The sequence below is a fragment of the Oncorhynchus masou genome, chromosome 10 (assembly GCF_036934945.1).
Source record: "Oncorhynchus masou masou isolate Uvic2021 chromosome 10, UVic_Omas_1.1, whole genome shotgun sequence".
In the NCBI taxonomy this organism is placed as follows: domain Eukaryota; kingdom Metazoa; phylum Chordata; class Actinopteri; order Salmoniformes; family Salmonidae; genus Oncorhynchus; species Oncorhynchus masou.
The window spans coordinates 48,122,775-48,147,231 of record NC_088221.1 but is presented as its reverse complement, the minus strand read 5'-3'; the positions used below and the strand labels follow the sequence as shown (position 1 = coordinate 48,147,231).

At 43.0% G+C, this 24,457-nt stretch overlaps 1 protein-coding gene and 1 pseudogene across 1 annotated transcript; one reads left to right on the top strand and one right to left on the bottom strand.

Moving 5' to 3' along the window:
- The window catches only part of LOC135547713 (protein FAM124A-like), a 622,546-nt pseudogene that overhangs the window by 496,635 nt on the left and 101,454 nt on the right, over positions 1–24,457 (bottom strand).
- On the top strand, positions 8,734–13,168 carry LOC135547711 (trace amine-associated receptor 13c-like). The gene has a single exon (XM_064976952.1). It carries the CDS (start codon positions 11,415–11,417, stop codon positions 12,375–12,377), a length of 963 nt encoding a protein of 320 aa, XP_064833024.1. The 5' UTR covers positions 8,734–11,414; the 3' UTR covers positions 12,378–13,168.

Genomic DNA, 24,457 nt, shown 5'->3' with positions numbered 1-24,457 from the left:
TCTGTCATAATATAATAGAGAGCACACATACACATTCCATGTCTCAATTGCCTCAAGGCTTAAAAATCCTACTTTAACCTGTCTCCTCCCCTTCATTTACACTGATTAAAGTGGATTTAACAGGTGATATCAATAAGGGATCTGTCATGCAAAATATTTTGGGACTGTATCAACAGTGGACTATAAATAATATAGATAGTGTTTGAGTGAAATGTCCATTTAAGGGCATAATTGCTCACCTCTAGGCCACACCAGACTATTAGCCACAACTCTTGGGCAGTGATGCAGCGCCACGCGGCCACCCCGGGCTTTAATCGATTTAACACACTACTGCAATACCCACATACATGCTCTAAATAAGTTAAGACAGCCAAGGAGTACAGACTGTATGGTACGTACTCCTGCATGTGTGTGTTAATATGTATGTGTGTTTTGTCCCTCCAGTCTCCCCCAGTATCTTTGTTCATAACCAGGTCTAGAACATGTGAGTCTGGTGGTGAACAACCCTGTGTCTCTAACCTGTGACATTCCTCTTCCTGCTATCACCTGGCTGTACGATGGAAACACAACAGAGCAGCAGACACTTCAACCTCAACATCAAATCAAATCAAATTTTATTTGTCACATACACATGGTTAGCAGATGTTAATGCGAGTGTAGCGAAATGCTTGTGCTTCTAGTTCCGACAATGCAGTAATAACCAACAAGTAATCTAACTAACAATTCCTAAACTACTCTTATACACAGTGTAAGGGGATAAAGAATATGTACATAAGGATATATGAATGAGTGATGGTACAGAGCAGCATAGGCAAGATACAGTAGATGGTATCGAGTACAGTATATACATATGAGATGAGTATGTAAACAAAGTGGCATAGTTAAAGTGGCTAGTGATACATGTATTACATAAGGATGCAGTCGATGAGTACAGTATATACGTATGCATATGAGATTAATAATGTAGGGTAAGTAACATTATATAAGGTAGCATTGTTTAAAGTGGCTAGTGATATATTTACATCATTTCCCATCAATTCCCATTATTAAAGTGGCTGGAGTTGAGTCAGTGTCAGTGTGTTGGCAGCAGCCACTCAATGTTAGTGGTGGCTGTTTAACAGTCTGATGGCCTTGAGATAGAAGCTGTTTTTCAGTCTCTCGGTCCCAGCTTTGATGCACCTGTACTGACCTCGCCTTCTGGATGATAGCGGGGTGAACAGGCAGTGGCTCGGGTGGTTGATGTCCTTGATGATCTTTATGGCCTTCCTGTAAGATCGGGTGGTGTAGGTGTCCTGGAAGGCAGGTAGTTTGCCCCCGGTGATGCGTTGTGCAGACCTCACTACCCTCTGGTTATGGTTATGAACACTACTCTCACGACCACTACTCTCATGACCACTACTGTCACGACCACTACTCTCACTACCACTACTCTCACTACCACTACTCTCACTACTATTACTCTCACTACCACTACTCTCACTACCACTACTCTCACGACCACTACTCTCACGACCACTACTCTCACTACATCACTGCTGCCAGGTCAGGGGTCACATTAGAGTCTTTTGACATGCAAGATATGTCTATATTGACCCTGGATCATATTATATATGTGTTGATCCTGGAACATGCCCTATGAAATCAGGGTGTGCCAACTCAGAGGCCATATTAAAAAAATGTAATTTCAATTTTAATTTTACTTGTAAAAATGTCTTATTTGTCAAAACACTACAGAGAGGATGTAGGATTGAGACTTGAGTGAGGTTAGGGGGAGGTTTAGTCTGAAAATCTACCTCTTCAAGAGTGTCTTTATTACTGCCAACCCCCCCATCTGCTAAATGACTAAAATGGAAAATGTGTAGCGGATGTGAGTCAGACTCATGCTCTTGTGATGAGATAGTTATGCCTGGTACTTCTAAATCAGGGTCACCCTCGGTTATTGGTTAAGATGTTGGTTTGCCACTCAGGATACCACGGTTCTGATCCCACCTGTGACAGAGTCATGGTTCAGAGGTGGGGTTCTTGACCTGTGCAAGGAAGACTTGTTTAGGGGAGGGTTGTACTGGGGCTGAGGCCTAATGGAAGTTGTACTCACACAAATGACAATAGAGCTGCTGTCAGGTTCACGTTGAATGTTTATGCTGTAATGGGACATTATTAGGGCCCTGGAGTAAAGCATGTGTGTGTCTCCAACACCTTTAATTGGTAGAATTCCTTAGAGTTTTGGACTTCATTGTTCCAGAGCCTTGCATACAGGTGATAACAGGACCCTCTGGTGTCAGAAACTTAACCAAGTAAAACTAACATCATTAAGAGTTGTCCACTTACCCGGTAGAGACAATATAGTCCCAGTGACATAAGTCACAGGGCACAGATTGTTTTGCTGATGTAATATGCTCTCTAAGAATCATGTAGAGGTGAATTTTGTATTTGTTGTCTGTCTTTTAGCAGACGCTCTTATTCAGAGCGATTTACAAGAAACAATGAGGGTTAATTGCCTTGCTCAAGGTCACATCGACAGATTGTTTACCATGTCAACACAGGGATTTGAACCAGTGACTGTAACGGCACGCACCTCAGGGCGAATGCCTTGCATACTACGCAAAATCAACTGCTCTCTCTCTCTTCACACTCCCCCAATTCTATTAACACCTCCTCGAGTGTCTCCTCATCTCCAATCTGTTCACTCTCCTCCATTCTGTCCAATAACTCCTCTACCCTCAGCCCTCGGCTTCGCCGACAGCTCCGATAACATCCATGGCTCCTTACGGTAAACAGGGGGAGTTGGTTCAGGTCTGGCTCCTGACTCTGCCACTCTCTCCCTGTGCCACCCCCCTCAAGAAATGTTTGGGGCTGCCTCTCGGGCTTCCAGCCACTCTGCCATGCTAGCTCCTCATAATGCCGCCTCTCTGCTTTCGCTGCCTCCAGCTCGGCTTTGGGGAGGCAATATTCCCCTTGCTCTGCCCAGGTTCCTATCCCATCTAGGATCTCCTCCCAAGTCCACTTCTCCAAAGAGTGCTGCCTCTCCCACTGCTGCTGCTTCTCCTTCTGCTGCTGCTTCTCCTGCTGCACCTGTTGCTTCTCCTGCTGCACCTGTTGCTTCTCCTGCTGCTGCTTTTGTTTACCACGCCGCTTGCTCCTTGGTTGGTGGGTGATTCTGTAATGGCTTTCTTCCTGGAAAGGAGAGGACCAAAGGGAAGCGTGGTGTGTGTTAAACGTCTTTAATAAAGACGAATACCGAGAACACTACAAATATACAAAATAATACATTTGAAAACCGAAACAGTCCTGTGTGGTGTAACAGACACGGAAACAATCACCCACAAACAAACAGTGAAACCCAGGCTACCTAAGTATGATTCTCAATCAGAGACAACTAACAACACCTGCCTCTGATTGAGAAACATACTAGGCCGAACACAGAAAACCAACCTAGAAAAACAAAACATAGAATGCCCACCCAACTTACGTCCTGACCAATTCAAACAAACAAACAAATAACACAAATACTAGGGTCAGAACATGACAGTGACCATTCTCTAGGCTACCTGCCACCTATACTCTATAAATAAAAGTAAACATTTTTTTAAATAAAAAATCAGAATGTATTACATGTGTTTGTGTTCGACACCTTTAAATATAAGTATCATTATGACAGAGCCCTGCATGTTTTGAATAATATGTGAATAGGAAAATGTGTGACTTGTGTACTAACATTACAGTTTTCCATACGGCATGTAATATATTGTGTTTTGTTTGTGCATTTGAATGCTGACGTCTCTCAATGAACTTCCATGTAAATGAGAGAACAACTACAAAAACAAAAAGGTTTATTGTTCACGTACACAGGTCTGCAGGTGTTATGGCAGGTGCTGTGAAATTATTGTGTTACTAGCTCCAACAGTGCAGTAGGAATGTCTCAAAAATACAACACAACTGCAACAAATAAACAAAAATAGAAATCAGTAAATAACAATCCACGTAAATATGTTAGTGAGAATATGAATAGCTGGTGTGAATAGACAGAATATCATTTCGAAAAGGAAATGTTATGTACAGTAGTTGGTACAGCGTGGTCCGAAATTATTCACATTAAAGACGAGAAATAACTACTGTATAAAATAAATAATAATTTTAAAAAAGTGAAATTATATTATTTTATACTAATGCAATTGCTCAGAGAAATATTTAGTTTAACAAGTACAATTTTTTCTCCCAAAAAGGTAAGGGTACAACTTGACACCTTTTTAAATATTCTTACAAATAAAGTAGTCAAAATGTTAGTATTTAGTCCCATATTCCTAGCATGCATTGACTAAATCAAGTTGGAGACTCTGCATGTCACGACTTCCACCGAAGTCATTTCCTCTCCTTGATTGGGCGGTGTTCGGCGGTCGGCGTCACCGGTCTTCTAGCCATCGTCGATCCACTTTTCATTTTCCATTTGTTTTGTCTTGTTTTCCTACACACCTGGTTTCCATTTCCCTCATTAAGTGTTGTGTATTTAACCCTCTGTTCCCTGTTCCCTGTTGGCCTGCAGGGACACCACCCTCACCTTTGACCAGCTGTTGGACCTGTCCATTCGGCTGGATAACTTGCTGGCTACCCGCGGACGTCCAGATCGGGGTCTGTTCGTTCCATCCCCCAGCACCACCGCTCCGATGCCCATGGAGTTGGGAGGTGCTGCGCTCAGGGAGACCAGAGGAGGTTCCGTCTCATACGCCATCTGTGGCCACAGAGGTCACACTGCCGGTCGGTGCTGGGTTGGTTCCTCTGGGGGTCGAGGCAGCAGACAGGGCACTCTGACATCACCCTAGGTCAGATGGCACCATTCTAAACCAGAGCCTTCTGTTGCACACGTGTTTTTGTTCGTTACTTTTCCTGAGTTTTCCCCATATTACCAGCATAAGGCGCACGTCGATTCAGGCATGCCTGGGAATTTTATTGACAGATCATTTTCCCATAGTTTAGGGATCCCCATCGTTCCTGTGGCTATGCCCTTCCCAGTTCATGCCTTAGATAGTCGACCATTAAGGTCAGGGTTGATTAGGGAGGTCACCGCTCCTCTGGGCATGGTGACGCAGGGGGGTCACACGGAGAGAATCTGTCTCACCACATTCTTATCGGCAGACTCAACAGCTGTGGTTTCTCAACTGACTGCCTCGCCTGGTTCACCAACTACTTCTTAGACAGAGTTCAGTGTGTCAAATCGGAGGGCCTGTTGTCTGGACCTCTGGCAGTCTCTATGGGGGTGCCACAGAGTTCAATTCTTAGGCCGACTCTTTTCTCTGTATAAGTCAATGATGTTGCTCTTGCTGCTGTTGATTCTCTGATCCACCTCTACGCAGACGACACCATTATGTATAGTTCTGGGCCTTCTTTGGACACTGTGTTAACTAACCTCCAAACGAGCTTCAATGCCATATGACTCTCCTTCCAAGGCCTCCAACTACTCTTAAATGCAAGTAAAACTAAATGCATGCTCTTCATCTGATCGCTGCACGCAGCATCACTACTCTGGACAGTTCAGACTTAGAATATGTGGACAACTACAAATACCTAGGTGTCTGGTTAGACTGTAAACTCTCCTTCCAGACTCACATTAAGCATCTCCAATCCAAAATGAAATCTAGAATCGGCTTCCTATTTCACAGCAAAGCATCCTTCACTCATGCTGCCAAACATACCCTCGTAAAACTGACTATCCTTGACTTCGGTGATGTCATTTACAAAATAGCCCCCAACACTCTACTCAGCAAATTGGATGCAGTCTATCACAGTGCCATCCGTTTTGTCACCAAAGCCCCATATACTATCCACCGCTGCGACCTGTATGCTCTCGTTGGCTGGCCCTCGCTTCATATTCGTCGCCAAACCTACAAAGCCAATTCCTCCTTTGGTCGCCTTTCATTCCAGTTCTCTGCTGCCAATGACTGGAATGAATTGCAAAAATCACTGAAGCTAGAGACTCATATCTCCCTCACTAACGTTAAGCACCAACTGTCAGAGCAGCTCACAGATCACTGCACCTGTGCATAGCCCATCTGTATATACCCCATCCAACTACCTCATCCCCATACTGTTATTCATTTATTGTTGCTCCTTTGCACCCCAGTATCTCTACTTGCACATTCATCCAGTATCTCTACTTGCACATTCATCATCTGCACATCTATCACTCCAGTGTTTAATTGCTAAATTGTAATTTCTCCACTATGGCCTATTTATTGCCTTACCTCCCTTGTCTTACCTCATTTGCACATACTGCTTATAGCCTTTTTCTATTGTGTTACTGACTGTATGTTTCTTTATTCATTGTTTAACTCTGTGTTGTTGTTTGTTTCACACTGCTTTGCTTTATCTTGGCCAGGTCGCCGTTATATATGTAAAAGTTTGAATGGAGAAGACACATTTTGGAGGACTTTTTACTGTCGACAGTAACACAAATATTTGCATTTTGAGTGTGCATTGTCCAGATGAGCATTTCCAAGTGATCTAGGAAAGTACCAGCTTACTGAAATCTCACAAATCTCTGTTTTGGAAGATATGACCTTAATTATGCTATTTACACTTTGTACAATACACTAGAATCAATGTTTCTGATTTGCGGTTAAAAGACTGAAGCACTGGAAACATTCAAAGGTTAGGATATACCTGAAGATACCTCAGCATTTAAATCACATATCAGTATTCATGAAGGAATAACAATCCCCTAGCTAAAAGCTGTCCAGTCTGACCAGCTGTTGTGTGTAGGCTACATATCCCTGTTTTATGATTCGTTTGTGTATGTGAGGTTTGTGAACATTAGCAAAATTTTTGAAATACAACACATCCTCACTTCTTTGCAACTAGTTGTTAAACCACAGTATTTGTGAATTAAATGTTAGATATATTTCCTTAACCTGTTGAAACTCTGGGGGCGCTATATCAATTTTGGATAAAAAGACGTGCCCGTTTTAAGCGCAATATTTTGTCACAAAAAGATGCTCGACTATGCATATAATTGGTAGCTTTGGAAAGAAAACACTCTGACGTGTCCAGAACTGCAAAGATATTCTCTGTGCGTGCCCTAGAACGTGAGCTACAGGCAAAACCAAGATGAGACGGCATCCAGGAAATGAGCAGGATTTTTGAGGCTCCGTTTTCCATTGTCTCCTTATTTTATTTTAAGTCATTATGGCTGTGAATGCGAGAGGACTGAGCCTGTCCTTTCTGCCGTTTCCCCAAGGTGTCTGCAGCATTGTGACGTATTTGTAGGCATATCATTGGAAGATTGACCATAAGAGCCCACATTTACCAGGTGTCCGCCCGGTGTCCTGCGCCGAAATTGGTGCGCAAAAGTCAGCTGCAAGTATTTTTCCATGGAATTCAGAGAAGAATGCAGGCTTCCACGAACGATATATCAATGAAGAGATATGTGAAAAAACACCTTGAGGATTGATTCCAAACAACGTTTGCCATGTTTCGGTCGATATTATGGAGTTAATTCGGAAAAAGTTTGACGTTGTAGGTGACTGAATTTTCGGTTCGTTTCGGTAGCCAAATGTGATGTACAAAACGGAGCGATTTCTCCTACACAAAGATGCTTTCAGGAAAAACTGCACATTTGCTATGTAACTGAGAGTCTCCTCATTGAAAACATCCGAAGCTCTTCAAAGGTAAATTATTTTATTTATTTGGTTATCTGGTTTTTGTGAAAATGTTGCATTCTAAATGCTACTCAAAATGCTAATCTAGCTTAGCATACTCTTACACAAATTAGTGAATTGCTATGGTTCAAAAGCATATTTTGAAAATCTGAGATGACAGTGTTGTTAAGAAAAGGCTAAGCTTGAGAGTAGGCGCATTATTTTCATTTTATTTGCGATTTTCAGAAATCGTTAACGTTGCGTTATGCTAAAGAGCCTGAGGCTTTAGTCACGATCCCGGATCCGGGATGGGGAGTTTCAAGAAGTTTAAACTTCCTATGTTGTGTATTTATAATTTTACCACTGTCATGCCGAAGTCCTGCACCCTCCACGCTCTGTGTCGCTGGTCTACTAACCACTGGTACCTGGAAACCCACATTGTGCACACCTGGGAACCATCAGTATGCACACCTGGGAACCATCAGAAGCACACCTGGGAACCATCAGTATGCACACCTGGGAACCATCAGCATGCACACCTGGGAACCATCAGTGTGCACATCTGGGAACAATCAGTGTGCACATCTGGGAACCATCAGTATGCACACCTGGGAACCATCAGTATGCACACCTGGGAACCATCAGTATGCACACCTGGGAACCATCAGTATGCGCATCTGGTAACCATCAGTATGCACATCTGGGAACCATCAGTATGCACACCTGGGAACCATCAGTATGCACATCTGGGAACCATCAGTATGCACACCTGGGAACCATCAGTATGCACACCTGGGAACCATCAGTATGCACACCTGGGAACCATCAGTATGCACACCTGGGAACCATCAGTATGCACATCTGGGAACCATCAGTATGCACACCTGGGAACCATCAGTATGCGCATCTGGTAACCATCAGTATGCACATCTGGGAACCATCAGTATGCACACCTGGGAACCATCAGTATGCACATCTGGGAACCATCAGTATGCACATCTGGGAACCATCAGTATGCACACCTGGGAACCATCAGTATGCACACCTGGGAACCATCAGTATGCACATCTGGGAACCATCAGTATGCACATCTGGGAACCATCAGTATGCACACCTGGGAACCATCAGTATGCACACCTGGGAACCATCAGTATGCACATCTGGGAACCATCAGTTTGCATACCTGGGAACCATCAGTATGCACACCTGGATTTCATCCCCACCCTGATTACCCTCCCTTTATATGAAAAATCAGTAGCCTTAGTCAACAGGCAGTATTGGTTTTGTTCACGTTCAGTCGGCTTCTCCTGTTTCATTTATCTGATTTCCCTCATCATTAAACTCACCTTCTGCTCCCATGACTCCAACTTCATAACCCCAACATCTCCTGGTTGTAGATGAGAATCACCACCTGTGGACCACAACACACCATAAAAGGAAAACAACACTGCTTTTTTGCATCCTGTGGTTCCTTGTCGTTGGAGGGTCCTGTGAGTGTCCCTTATTGTTGGACCAGTGTTTTGGGACGTAGATACGGACATCCACCAGGCTCTGGAGAAGGAAACCAATCCTGCCACCCCCCCCCCCTCCCCCAGAGTGCATCTACGTCCCCATGGGGTGAGAGATTGGCTGTTGCCCTGGGCACACATATCCTGGTGGCCCACCTTGGCGCGGGACATCGCCCACTATGTCAACTCATGTATCATATGTACCAAATCCAAATCAGCCCGTCAAGCTCCAGCAGGGAAACTATTTCTCATTCACATGCCTCATCCGCCTTGGTCACGTCTGTCCATTAACTTTGTAAAGGACCTCCCCCTTTCTGATGCTTTTACCACTATTCTGGTTGTTGTGGACAGATTCTCCAAATCCTGTCATTTATCCCTCTCTCTGGTCTACCTAACGCTCTCCAGGTTGCTGAGGCACTATTCCAGCAAGTCTTCCAGCTTTCTGGCCTTCCGGATAAGATCGGTCCGACCGTGGTCCCCAATTCTCGTGGCAGGTCTGGAAAGCCTTTACAGAGAAGCTGGGGGCCATGGTCAGCCTCACATCCATGTACCGGCCTCAGTATAACGGGCAGGTGGATAGGACCAACCAAGAGCTGGGGAGGTTCTTAAGGAATCACTGCCGGGACTGGCATGAGGAGTGGGCCCAGTTTCTTCCCTTGGTGAAATACGCCCAGAACTCTCTTCGCCACTCCTCCACCGGGCTAACTCCCTTCCAGTGCATCTCCAAGCCAGACCGTGGCCTGCAGTGGACGTCTGGTTCCGACAGACAGAGGAGGTGTGGAATAGCACACACGTGAGGCTCCAGGGCGCTGTGAGGCTCCAGGGCGCTGTCCGCCTTCAGAAGAATCCGTCAGATCTCCACCGCAGTGAGGCTCCCGTGTACCGTCCTGGTGATCGCGTCTGGCTTTAATTTTTTTTTTTATTATTATTTTTTTTTCACCTTTATTTAACCAGGTAGGCTAGTTGAGAACACCTTTATTTAACCAGGTAGGCTAGTTGAGAACAAGTTCTAATTTACAACTGCGACCTGGCCAAGATAAAGCAAAGCAGTGTGACACAGACAACAACACAGAGTTACACATGGACTAACATGGAATACACAATAAACAAGCCAATAACACAATAAACAAGTCAAAGAAAGTCTATATACAGTTTGTGCAAAAGGCATGAGGAGATTGGTAATAAATAGTCCACAGTAGCAATGCAAAGGCAAGCTTGAAAAAGCTGACTGCGTGTATTGGTTCCTGACTTCCCTGAACAGTTGCATATCGCGGGGACAATTCGATGCTATTGTAGTCCGCCCACAGTGTGGTTGGTCTGATGTCTGACAAAAAGTATTTGTACCCATGATGTAACTGAGACACAGTCTCCCTCAACTTGAAGAAGTGTGGTTCCTAATTCAGTCCAGATGGACATTTCTAAACGTCTATGGAATGTTCATGTGGAATGCCACTATTAATTTTGTCTGCATGTGCTCCAGTGCATACCCCATAATGCTCTACAAAGGCAAAACGCAGTAACTACGTAATTTATTTTACTGCAAAATCTGACTTCAAAGTCTTTTTCTGTCAAGACAGACACCAATTGCTGATACTCCATGATATATTCTGATCAACTGGCTTGCTCTTGTGTCAGTAAACTAAATACCACATTAATCAGATAGTACACCTGGCCAGTACAACAGATCAAATTTGTAGTTATTGCGCTTTGCCATTGTAGGGCAGCGTAAACTTATGCCAATTCATCATCTTCCATACTGTCAACCTTAGTTATCTAAAGTTCTATCTAAGTTAACTTCAAATAGTTGTCCTATTTCCCATGTAAAATAGACTTTGAGTGACCTCACCAATACTAGATTTTCCATATTAAAATGCTCAGTTGAGGAAATGTACCTTTTCTATAATCTCTGACTATCAGTAAGACTGAAGGACAGGCTTGGTGGGCACAACAACATCCAATCCTGTCACACATTACATCATATTTTCATGCATGATATGTTAATCAAACAGTTTGTTCGTGTGTGTGTGTGTGTGCGTGTGCGTGTGTGTGTGTGTGTGTGTGTGTGTGTGTGTGTGTGTGTGTGTGTGTGTGTGTGTGTGTGTGTGTGTGTGTGTGTGTGTGTGTGTGTGTGTGTGCAAAGAGACTCCGGAGGAGGGGAGTTTCTGTCAGTAACTCAGGGATAAATAGAGAGGCAGAGTTTGTCAGAAGGCAGACCTGACAGGGTCACACACAGGACCAAGCAAGAGCAGGACCTCAGCATTTTTTACTTTTATTACAAATGGAGAAAAATGAAGATGTTATAAACTGTTTTCAAGGCAGAAACTCTTCTTGCAGAAAGGCTTTGCTATCGACATCAATCTACATAACACTGTACATCTTCTTCTCATTGTTTTCAGCAGTTACAGTATTTTTGAATGTACTGGTGATCATCTCCATCTCTTACTTCAAGCAGCTCCACACTCCAACCAACCTGCTCATCCTCTCTCTGGCTGTGGCAGATCTCCTGGTGGGACTGATTGTGATACCATTAACGACTGTAGCAATAATGGAATCATGCTGGAGTTTTGGGGAATATTTCTGTGTGTTTCATTTATATATGGCTTTTTTATGTACTTCTTTATCTCTGGGCAATTTGGTCTTGATATCTATTGACCGCTATGTTGCTGTGTGTGATCCCTTATTGTACCACTCTAAAATTACAACAACAAGAATCATGTGTTGTATATCCATTACCTGGTGTTGTTGTATCATATACCGTGCTGCTATTATAAAAAACGTTGTAAATGTGCTGGTACCCAGTAGGTGTTTGAAAGAATGTTTTATTGTAGAGGAGTTACATTGGGTTAATATCATTGACATTGTAATTACAATGTTTGTCCCGTGCTCTATTATTATAACACTTTATATGAAAATCTTTGTGGTGGCCAGATCACAGGCCAGAAAGGTATTTTCAAAAGAGGCTGCCAGTGTGTCTGGTGTTAAAACTGTACAAGCAAATAAGTCTGAGAGAAAAGCAGCAAAAACTCTGTCTATTGTTGTTTTCAACTATCTCATTTGTTGGATTCCATCTCTATTTCCTTTCATCTTTGTATCTTTTTTAAGTGAAAATGTTTTAAGCTTTATCATCAGCTTTCTGCCACTTGTTAATTCCTTAATTAATCCAATAATTTATGCTTTCTTTTATCCTTGGTTCAAAGTGACAGCTAAACTTATTTTAACTCTGAAGTTAAGACGTTCATAGTTCCTATGGTTTATGCCAACATTTGAATAACATAGATTTGCCATAGTTATGAAATACAATTGTTGTAATTGCTTCTTTCATGTAACAATACACTGACGTGACTTTTCTCAGTGTTTTCATCATAGGTACATGTGGTGTTGATACAGAATGATTTGGCTGGATTGAATTGGAATGACTTGGAAAAGGCATAAGAATGCATAAGCTTTTTTTATTTTTATAAAAGACATTGTAGACATTTTGGGTTGTATATTCCAAATACCAAAGCCTGTGTTTGTCTGCTCAGGAGGAGGTTATGAGTCATTCTATATCTTGTTTAACATCACCATCTAGTGGCTGAATTGGGACACAATGCCTTTAACAAGTGTACTGAAGTGGAATTGTTCAATATTGCACAATATCAGATAATGTCCAAGTCTATTGTGTAAGTCGTCGAGGGTAAAATGTGAGAATATGCAATTATGTGTAAGTCTTTATAATGTTCAGTAATAAACAATTTGTAAGGCATTTACAGTTCCACCATTTATTAATAATTACTCCCACATGTGTTAAATGTTAGTCAGCTAGGTATTCTCACATGTGTAAATAACTACTATATGCATTAATATTTAAACGCAGGAGACCACAGCAGACACTTGAACTTCAACATACTGGGTAAGAACAGTACCACTACTCTCACTACCACTACTCTCACGACATCACTGCTGACAGGTCAGGGGTCACACCAGAACAGCTCTCTCAGATGCTGTGGAGTCTGAATTGATATAGAGATCGGTAACACTTTATATTAACACTTTGTAATAAAGAATGTATAATGGATTAGTAAATGGCTTATTCATCATTAATGTATCAATACTCCCACATTTGTTTTAGTAAGTTAGTTATTCACACATTTATAAAAACTTTTATAGTATGTAATAAAGATTCAGCAGATCATTCATAATAATTGTAATAAATGTCCTTATAAACCATGTACTAATCATTAGTAAAGTAGTTTTGCAGTCTCTAATCTAACGTTAGGACTATTCATACTTTCTTAATTCTTTATAAATGTTTTGACAGTCACCAGTGTAATTTATCTCAAGAAGATGGACATGCTATTGGTAGACATTCCAGCAGTACATGATGCACCTTAAAGATTCAAAATGACCTGAACATATCAATGGTTAAACAATAAGCACACAACACAGAGGATGTTAAAGGAAATATATTGAACATTTTATTCCAAGACAGTCACACTGTATTAGTGTGCTGAAGGAAGTAATGTGTTTGTCTGAAAATGATAACATTCTTGTTTGTTGACAGTGACTACCGAAACCAAAGTCTGGATTGCAGTCACTCATTAGAGCAGTTCATAGACTGCTTACAGGGTAATAGAACCAATATCTAAATACATTATTTAATTGAAAATTATGTTTAAAGGGTTACAACGTTCACTCATTAGAAAGCAGATCAAATCAAACTGTATTGATCACATACACATGTTCAGCAGATGTTACTATGGGTGTAGTGAAATGCTTGAACATCTCATAGTGCAGCAATATCTAACAAGTAATATATAACAATTTCACAACAAATACCTTAAACACACAAATCTAAGTAAAGGACTGGAATTAAGAATATATGAATATATGGATGAGCAATGTCAGTGTGACACAGACTAAGAGCAGTTTATAGACTGCTTACAGGGTAAGGGAACCAATATCTAAATGCATATCTTAACTGAACATTACGTTTCAAGGGTTATTACCTTTAACATACTACAAAATCAAATCAAAATCACATTTTATTGGTCACATACAAATATTTAGCAGATGTTATTGCAGGTGTAGTGAAATGCTTTTCTTCCTAGCTCCAACAGTACCTTAACAATTCACAACAATAAACACAAATCTAAAAGTAAAAGAATGACATTTAGAAATATATAAATATTTGACAAGGCAATGTCTGAGTGGTACTGACAACAAATACAGTTGAATACAGTATATACATATGAGATGAGAAAAGCAGTGTGTTAACATTATTAAAGTGACTAGTGTTCCATTATTAAAGTGACCAGTGATTCCTTGACTATGTACAGACTGTAGGGCAGCCTCCTCTAAGGTGCAGGGTTGAGTAACCGGGTGGTTGTCGGCTAGTGATGGGTATTTAACAGTCTGATGGCCTTGAGATAGAACCTGTTTTTCAGTCTCTCGGTCCCAGCTTTGATGCACCTGTACTGACCTCGCCTTCTGGATGGTAACGGGGTGAACAGGCCGTGGCTCTGGTGGTTGATGTCCTTGATTATCCTTTTGACCTTCCTGTGACATTAGGTACTGTAGGTGTCCTGGAGGGCAGGCAATGTGCCCCCGGTGGTGAGTTGGGCAGTCCGCACCACCCTCTGGAGAGCACTTAGTTTTCAGACTCTTTACTCTGTACCCTGTTGAAGCATCTTTACCAGCGATAACGCTCCAAGCTCGGCACACCTGTATTTGGGGAGTTTTTCCAATTATTCTCTGCAGATCCTCTCAAGCTCTGTCAGGTTGGATGGGGAGCGTCGCTGCACAGATATTTTCAGCTCTCTCCACAGATGTTCGATCAGGTTCATGTCCGGGCTCTGGCTGGGCCTCTCAAGCACATTCAGAGACTTGTACCGATGCCACTCCTGCATTGTCTTGGCTGTGTGCTTAGGGTCATTGTTCTCTTGGAACCTTCGACCCGTCTGAGATCCTGAGCCCTCTGGAGCAGGTTTTCATCAAGGATCTCTCTGTACTTTGCTCCGTTCCTCTTTTCCTTAATCCTGACATGTCTCTCAGTTCCTGCCACTGAAAACATCCCCAGAGCATGATGCTGCCACCATCATGCTTCACCGTAGGAATGGTGCCATGTTTCCGCCAGACGTGATGCTTAGCATTCAGGCCAAATAGTTCAATCTTGGTTTCATCAGACCAGAGTCTCATGTTTCTCATTGTCTGAGTGTCCTTTCGGTGCCTTCTGGCAAACTCCAAGGCTGTTGTGTGCCTTTTACTGTGGCGTGGCTTCCATCTGGCCACTCTAAAATCTGCAGTTTTGTCACACAACACAATACCACAGATGTCTCAAGTTTTAATTAACGAAGCATGCGAATTGGCGTGGTGTGAAAAGGTTAGTTTGCACGGGGTGCACGCTGACAGCGTTTCAATCTGTGACGTCACTCGCTCTGAGACCTTGAAGTAGTTGTTCCCCTTGCTCTGCAATGGCTGTGGCTTTTGTGGAGCGATGGGTAACGGTGTTGAGGGTGGTTGTTGTCGATGTGTGCAGATGGTCCATGGTTCTATCCCAGGTAGGGGTGAGGAGAAGGATGGAAGCAGAACTGTTACAAATACACCAGAGCTGTTGACAGAGAATGTAATGTTAATTTCTCTAGCATACGCTGCCTCCGACGTCGTTTTAGAGAATTTGGCAGTACGTCCAACCGGCATACTGCTGAAGTTCTCTTAATTCCCACATATGCTGAGAACGTGTTAGCTGCTTTTCCGTCACTCTTGATGTAATGGTAAACATAGTCTTTTGCATGCACACCTTACCACAGGGTTTTCCATAGTGGCCTTTATTTATTAAGGTGTTTTATTGCGCTGCCATGGGTGAGCTTCTAGTCATCACAGAGTCACCCCAGACGGTTCTTGGAGCTTGCTCACGCGCAGGGTAATTTATGACCCTGATAAGATCTCAGATTCTCACACAAGGCTAGAGAGAGAGGGTGCCATAAATCTTGACCAGCTTTCTATCCAAGTAATTTATTTCTCTCTTTCTCTAAGAGGTGAATTTTTAACTTTTTATTTATATTGATGCTGTGTTTATATCCCTTTATAGTCATGTTGTAAGTGTAATGCCATTTGCTCTTTATTTATTTACATATACGTATATTGCATAGCTATAACCCTTATCATCACCTCCTGGTATGGCAACTGCTCGCCATCCGACCATAAGAAGCTACAGAGGGTAGTGCATCAGGCCCAGTACATCACTGGGGCCAAGCTTCCTGCAATCCAGGACCTACTGTATATACTTGGTCATGTCAGATGAAGCCCCCCAAAATTGTCAAAGACTACAGACATCCAGGTCATAGACTGTTCTCTCTGCTACCACACTGCAAGCGGTACCGGAGCCCCAAGTCAAGTTCCCAAAGGATCCTTAATAAGTTCTACCCCCAAGCCATAAGACTGCTGAACAATTAATTAAATGGCCACCCGGACTATTTACAGTGACCACCCCCCCCAGTTTGTTTTTACACTGCTTCTACTCGCTGTTTAATATCTATGCATAGTAAATTTACCTCTACCGGTAACCCCTGTATGGAGCCTGGTTATTCTTATGTAACTTCATTGTGTTACTTTTAAAAATATTTTTTACTTTAGTTTATTTTGTAAATATTTTCTTAACTCTATTTCTTGAACCGCATTGTTGGTTAAGGGCTTGGGAGTAAGTACTTGACAGCATTTGGCATATTTGATTGAACTAATACTGTTTACATTTGTGATTATTTTGGCCTTATAGATCCAGAACAACTAGATTCTAAGTCATTCGGATTAACAAAATCATGCAAAAATCCTCAAATGGAAACAACAGTGTCTGTGTATGTGGTTGTAACTATCAAGTGTACAGCGATGGTCCTCAACATCATGTTCTAACAGGACAGCACTATAGAGGACAGAACCAGACCATAGTTGTAAGCATATATAGTGTGAGGGAATTCACAGCAGACCGTTCAGACGGGTGAGGGCATACCAGCCAACTGTTTTCACGTTGTCCTTCTAGCCAGAGTTAATGACCACCACAGCTCCAGGCTTTCCATCATCTCCGCCACGGGAGCATCATCAGAGCCGGTACTCCACGAGTCGCCAGTCTACTCCCCTGAGAGACACTACTCCAGGATCACCCGTCCGCAGTGTTCACCACCTCCATGGGACCACTGGGGCCACAGCTATTTAACAGATCTTCGTTGCTCCGGGCCCCCCGGCTGGAATCTACGTCGTGTCTGCCAGAATGTCGGGAGAGCCACCTTCCCACCAAGCGAGGTGACCCACCAGAAGTCACCCCTGATGTGTCCCCTGACCTTGTTGTCCAGTTCCTTTCCTTTCTGGAAGGGTTGGAGTTCCCGTCTCACCCGGTAGGCATAGAGTTACAGTTGTGGGTCTACCTGGCAGGTGTAAAGTGAGCAGGATTTGAGTGTCCTGCCCATCAAGTAAGTCAATTGTATCCTGCATCAATGATAGGGTCAGAGTTAAATTCCTTCCCTGTTGGGTCAGAGTTCCCCTCCTTTCTGGTAAGGTCAGAGTTCCCTTCCTTCCTCGTAGGGTGAGAGTTCCCCTCCTTTCTGGTTCCCTTCCTTCACGGTAGGGCCAGGTTTATAGTCCCCTGCCTTTCCAGTAGGCCAAGTATGTTCTGACCCTCAAGTAGGTCTCGTGTATCCTGCCATGCTGGGCCATAAGTTAGCTGCACAGTCTGCAGGTCTGCAGTCTCCCACCCAGCTCAGATCGCAGCATCTTGCATTAGTTGTTAGACAGTTCCCTATCCCACCAGGCTATGAGCCCCCCTGCCATGCTAGGCCAATAGTTAACTTCTCTGTCTGCAGGTCTGCAGTCTCCTGCCCTGCACAGATTGCAGACCCCTACCTTAGTTGTTAGGCAGTTGTCTGTCCCACCAGGAGTAGAGCCTCCCTTCTTACTAGGCCTCAGGTCTGTTGTATTAGGTTTGCAGTCTGCAGACGTAGTCGTCCCACCATGCCTCCTGCCTTGCTAAGCCAGAAGTTACCTGTGCTAGGATCTCAGTCCTCAACCCTCGTCAGCCCTCAGTCACTAGCACTATGTCATTGGTCTCCAGCTGCACGAGGACATTCGTCTCTAGCTGCACTAGGTCATTGGTCTCCAGCTTCACTAGGTCATTGGTCTCCAGTTGCACCAAGTCTTCGGTCTCCAGCTGCACTAGGTCTGTTTTCCTCAGCATTAGTCGTCCCTCAGTCCCTAACCCATGTGGGTCATCAAGCTCCTTCCCCACTAGACTCAGGTGTACTAGTTTCTCCAGTAGGCACAGAGCTCGACTATTCTCCAAGTCCAGTGTCAGTTTCCCTCGCATGTCCATAGTCATTCTCCCTGTCTGGTTCAGAGACGTTCTCCCTGTCAGTTCCAGAGTCGTTCTCCCATTCGGGTTCAGAGTCATTATCCGTGTCAGATTTAGAGTCATTCTCTATGAAAGGTTCAGATTCGTTCTCTGTCAGTTTAAGAGTCGTTCTACGTTGCAGGTCTAGCATGGTTCTCCCTGTCAAGTTCAGAGTCATTTTCCCTGTCAGATTCAGAGTCGTTCTCACTGTCTCCAGCTCTAGTCGGCCCTCAGTCTACTGCTGCGCCAGGCTATAGGTTCTCTGCCCCACTAGGTTTGCAGCATCTTCCTCAGTTGGTCGGCAGCCCCCAGCCTTAGTCGGCAAGCAGTCAGCTCCCTCAGTGCTACAGGCCAAACCACCTGCCCTAGTTCTAGGTCCTGGGTCTCTCGCCCAACTAGACCCAGAGTTATCTGCTCTAGATGTGCAGTTAGACAGTTCACAGTCCTCAGCCTGCAACCAGTTGCCTATACTAGCACTAGGCTATATGTTCCCTGCTTGGCTAGTTTTGCAGCTTCCCACTATTCCTGGCTTGCAGTCCTCAGATTTAGTAGTGGGTTCAAAGTGCCCTGCCCTGCTTGGCCCTCAGCTCCCTGATCTGGGGTAACCACCATTCCCTGACCCTTGGGACCTGCTGTCTCTAGTTCTGGCGGGCCTCCCATCTCCTGCCTTGGATGACTCTCAGCCCTTCCCACGTGGGACACCTCCTGACCTTTTCTCTGGGGCCCAGCTCCCCAATGCCTCCAGATCTCTAATGATCCCTATGGTTCCTAACATGCTCTACCATGCATTTCATTGTTTTCAGCAGTGGTGAAAGATTCACCAACCTCAGCCGCAGCCAGTGAGCTACCAACAACGGTTGTGTCTGGCATGCCACAATTCTCCACCGCAGTAGAAGAACCACCTGCTTCAGCCGTGGCCAGCCTTCGGCGTTGCACACAGCTTCTAAGGATGGGGCCCAGCTACCCTGCACCAGCAGAGTTAGAGGGCCCTCCCTCACCCGCGTGGCCTTCCATGGGGAGGCCCCAGGACTGTCTCTGTGTATCTCTGTACCTCCCTCGTGGGGCAGCACCAAAGCCATGCCTTTTCTGCAGGGTAGGATTTGGCACGCTAACAATAAGCTTCCCGATGAGGCTTGTGGCTTTTCAGAGACTTTAAATAATGTGGCCCCCATTAGAGACTTTGCCATTTAAGTTCGAGGACTTTTTGTGGATGTTAATATTTCCATAAGAAATATTGGGGCGGCTGTAAAAAAAAAGATGTCCTGCTCCTCTCTACCTAACTTCCCCTCACAGTCCCTTCAATTTCCCTTAACTTCTTGCGTCGAGCAATCCCGGATCTGGGATCCTATTTATAGCCTCAAGCTCATTAGCATAACGCAACGTTAACTATTCATGAAAATCGCAAATTAAATGAAATAAATATATTTGCTCTCAAGCTTAGACTTTTGTTAACAACACTGTCATCTCAGATTTTCAAAATATTCTTTTGAACCATAGCAAAACAAGCATTTGTGTAAGAGTATTGATAGCTAGCGTAGCATTTAGCGTAGCATTTAGTGGGCAACATTTGCACAAAAACCAGAAAAGGATTCAAATAAAATCATTTACCTTTGAAGAACTTCGGATGTTTTCAATGAGGATACTCTCAGTTACATAGCAAATGTTCAGTTTTTCCTGAAAGATTCTTTGTGTAGGAGAAATCGCTCCGTTTTGGGTACCAAAAAAAAACGAAAATTCAGTCATCAAAATGGCGAACTGTTTTCCAAATTAACTCCATAATATTGACTGAAACACGGCAAACGCTATTTAGAATCAATCCTCAAGGTGTTTTTCACATATCTCTTCATTGATATATCGTTCGTGGATGTGTACTGTCTCCTCTGAATCGCTTGGAAAAAGACTTGCAGTTGAAGATGACGCACCAATTTTGACGGAGGACACCGGGCGGACACCTGGCAAATGTAGTCTCTTATGGTCAATCTTCCAATGATATGCCTACAAATACGTCACAATGCTGCAGACACCTTGGGGAAAGGATAGACCGGGCAGGCTCATTCCTTGCGCATTCATAGCCATATAAGGAGACAACAAATAACAGAGCCTCAAAAATCCTGCTCATTTCCTGTTTGAAGTTTCATCTTGGTTTTTCCTGTAGCATCAGTTCTGGGGCACTCACAGACAATATCTTTGCAGTTTTGGAAACGTCAGAGTGTTCTCTTTCCAAAGCTGTCAATTATATGCATAGTCGAGCATCTTTTTGTGACAAAATATTGCGCTTAAAACGGACACGTTTTTTCATTCAATAATGAAATAGCGCCCCCATAGATGTAAGAGGTTAAGTTAGTTTTGCAGCTCAGCCGACCTAAGGTATCCCTCACCAACCATAGCCCTTCCATTACCAACAATAAAGATTGTGCATCGCATCTCGACACTGCACCCGCCCACTCAGTTCATTGTGTTATCATCGTCCGAAGGGAGAAGACGCACATTTTAGAGGACTTTTTACTGTCGAAAAATATACCAATATCTGAATTTTGAGCGTGCATTGTCCAGATGCACATTTCCAAGTGATCTAGGATGTAAGGGATTACCCCCCTGTAATGGACAAAAATGAATGGGAAAACATTGGCATAGGACAAACCATATACACGGTGTCCAATACCAAACAATTTGGCGTTGTTTCATGCAAAGTGTATTGCAAATGCCATATGGCAAATGCCAGTTGTAACACTTTAAAAATCCAACAGGTGGCGTGTGCGCTCCCCCGTGGTTTTTCATATTGGAAATGTAACCAAAGTCAACATCCAAAAGCAACATTTTGAAAAAATGATTTTTTTGTCAAAACCTTATCACCACTTAAAAAAGTGCATTCTGGGGCCGTTTTTCGAAATTCTTTCGATTTTTTTGTCAATTACACATGTGTAAGAACTGTATGAATATACTTTTGTCCAATTTTATTATCAGAATTATTATTTTTTTAATTACTTGCGCATAAGGCATATGTTTTGTTCATTTGCAATATGATTTCATAGGAAGTCAAAAGTCAAAAATTGCAAAATTTTATAAAAAACTTCACACACCCCTAAAAAAGTTATTTCTGGACCGTTTTTCAAAATTCTTTCGATTTTTGTGTCAATTACACATGTCAAAGAACTGTATCAACATACTTTAGTCATATTTTTTATCATAATTATTATTATTTTTTTACTTGTGCATAAGGCATATGTTTTCTCCATTTGGAATATGATTTCATAGGAAGTCAAAAGTCAAAAGTCAAAAATAGCAAAATTTTATAAAAAACTTCACACACCCTTAAAAAAGTGCTTTTTGGACCGTTTGTTTCTAAATTCATTCGAATTTTGTGTCAATTACACACGTATAAGAACTGTATCAACATACTTTAGTCGTATTTTATTATCATCATTTTTATTTTTTTTTTACTTGTGTATAAGGCCTATGTTTTGTGGGGGCCAAATGTCATAAGAAATTTGACATGTTCAAAAATCCTGCAGAAATGCAAAATTGACTGGCCTGATGAACTCGGGATGGCCGGGCAGTGATTGTTGTTCCTTTCCATCACTCGTTGTGTTGATTTCATCATGTCCATTTGGTGATGTTTTTTTCACTATAGAATCATATTGCAAATGCACGTGCATTTGCAATATGTTTTAATGGGCATTTACCATCACGAATTTGTCATGCTCAAAAATCATGCAGAAATGCTAAATTGACTGGCCTGATGAACACAGGATGGCCTGGCAGTGATAGCTGTTCCTTTCCATCACTCGTTGTGTTGATTTCATCATGTCTATTTGGTGATGTATTTTCACTATAGAATCATGTTTCAATGGGCATTTACCATCACGAATTTGTTGTGCTCAAAAATCCTGCAGAAATGCTAAATTGACTGGCCTGATGAACACAGGATGGCCGGGCAGAGATAGTTGTTCCTTTCCATCGCTCGTTGTGTTGATTTCATTATGTCCATTTGTTTATGTTTTCTCACTTTTGCAAAGTCACTGTGCATTTGCAATATGGTTCAATAGGCATTTACCATCACCAATTTGTCATGCTATAAAAATTGTGCAGGAATGCGAAAATGACTGGCCCGATGAACTCGGGATGGCTGGTCAGTGATTCTGGTACCTCTCCATCGCTCGTTTAGTTGATTTCAGAATGTAACTTTGGTGATGGTACCTCAATGTTTAAACATATAGCAAATGGACAAGAGTCACCATCAAGTCACCGTCCATCAGTCAATTAGATATCATTCTGACACCAAACTGATACAAACTGACACCAAACCCACTTTTTCCAACTTGTTTAGTAGCCAACTATCACATACTTCAGAGCTGGCCCAAAATTCACAACGCCTTCGGTTCAAACCATAAAAAAAAATATAAAACACGTAGTTACGTCCTAGCTGCGGGTCAATTTCTTATATTATGTGTAGGCCTAGCTGAGGCGACCCCGAATCCCAAGTTTCGGTTCGATAGGCCATTTGGTGTCCGAGCAAAATTGGTGCTGAAAATCCACTTTTTTCCATGACTTGCTACAGGGTCCTTGAATGAGCTATCGGACAGAAACATTGGGTTCTGTCTCTATGGGCCGAGACGGTCACAATGCACCTAGTCTTGTGACTCTGGGACATTTCTAAATGTCGACATTTTCGCGATGCAAAAATGAATTGAAGTCATTGCAAATGTACGAGGCTGTTTCTCGGTCCGAGAACCTTCTAGAGCGACGTAACTCACCACGCACTATCGACCTGAGGTCTAGAACAGGATTCTAAAGTTTCGGAACTCTAGGTCTGACGGTTCTTTTTTAGCTCGAACAAAGCTAACTATTGGAGGCACTGTCAGTCTCTACGCACCCCAATACGTCCCTCCTTCCAAGTTGTGTGTCTGTGTGATTTAGTTTTCCTTTGAATTTTTTTGGGGAAAATGACTGATTTACAGTTCATTGGGGTTGCCTAATCACACATATGGAGTTTTGGACAGATCTGACTTTTTTAACCTTTCGAAACAGCCCCTGAGACACCAATTATGGCACTTCCGGTTGGCACAGGAAGCTATAAGTCAACACATCTCCTCATTTGGGTATGCCTTTACAGAATCCTGAGTTTTAAGTCTTTACGTTAAGAACTGACTGATTTACACAGGTTTGAATGCACTATGTCTATCAAACTCCAGGCAGGGTATGGATATACACTTTTAGGGTGATTTTAACCACTTCCGGTTGGTCCAGGAAGCTTACAATCGACACAGGTAGAACTCATAGTGTCCTGATGGATTGTCATCGAAGACAGGTTCATAAGGCATTCATAACCCACATAGGTCTCAGGTTGAATTTAGAGGGGCAGGCAATGTATTCCTATGGGGAGAGAAGTCAATGCAAACTGTTTGATGTAAACACCTTATTTTAACTATGAAGGGTTAATGCCACACGGTCAAGGTTAGGCTTGCACGGATCGGGAGGACCTTAGAAACGTACCTGAGGTCAAATTGTGTTTCTCACCCTAACGGTTCTCTCACTGTCACCCAAAAGCAAATTACATTGTGGGGCAGGCTTCATTTTGGGCCTACTTTTCTAATGGTCGCTGTGCTTAGACCGAGTGAGCTATGGTCAAGCGGGTTATCTCGTTGAACTCGGCACGGCCTAGGGATTATGGTAATGCCATTGCCTGCTCTCTGTGTCTTTAAGCACCGCACTTTGTCACTCCATCCTTGCTGTGTGTGTGTGTGTGAGAGCTTTTCTTTGACATCTGTTGGGAGAAATTACTGATTTACAGTTCATGAGGGTTACCTAGTCACACATATGAAGTTTTGGAAAGATGTGACTTTTTTAACCCTTCAAAACAGATAGTGTGACCCAATTAAAGGCACTTCCGTTTGGCACAGGAAGCTATAAATAAACTCATATCCTGATTGGGGTATGCCTTTACAGAATCCTGAGTTTTAAGTCTT

Coding starts and splice junctions, on each gene's coding strand:
- LOC135547711 (XM_064976952.1), top strand. CDS start 11,415: ATGGAGAAAAATGAAGATGTTATAAACTGTTTTCAAGGCAGAAACTCT.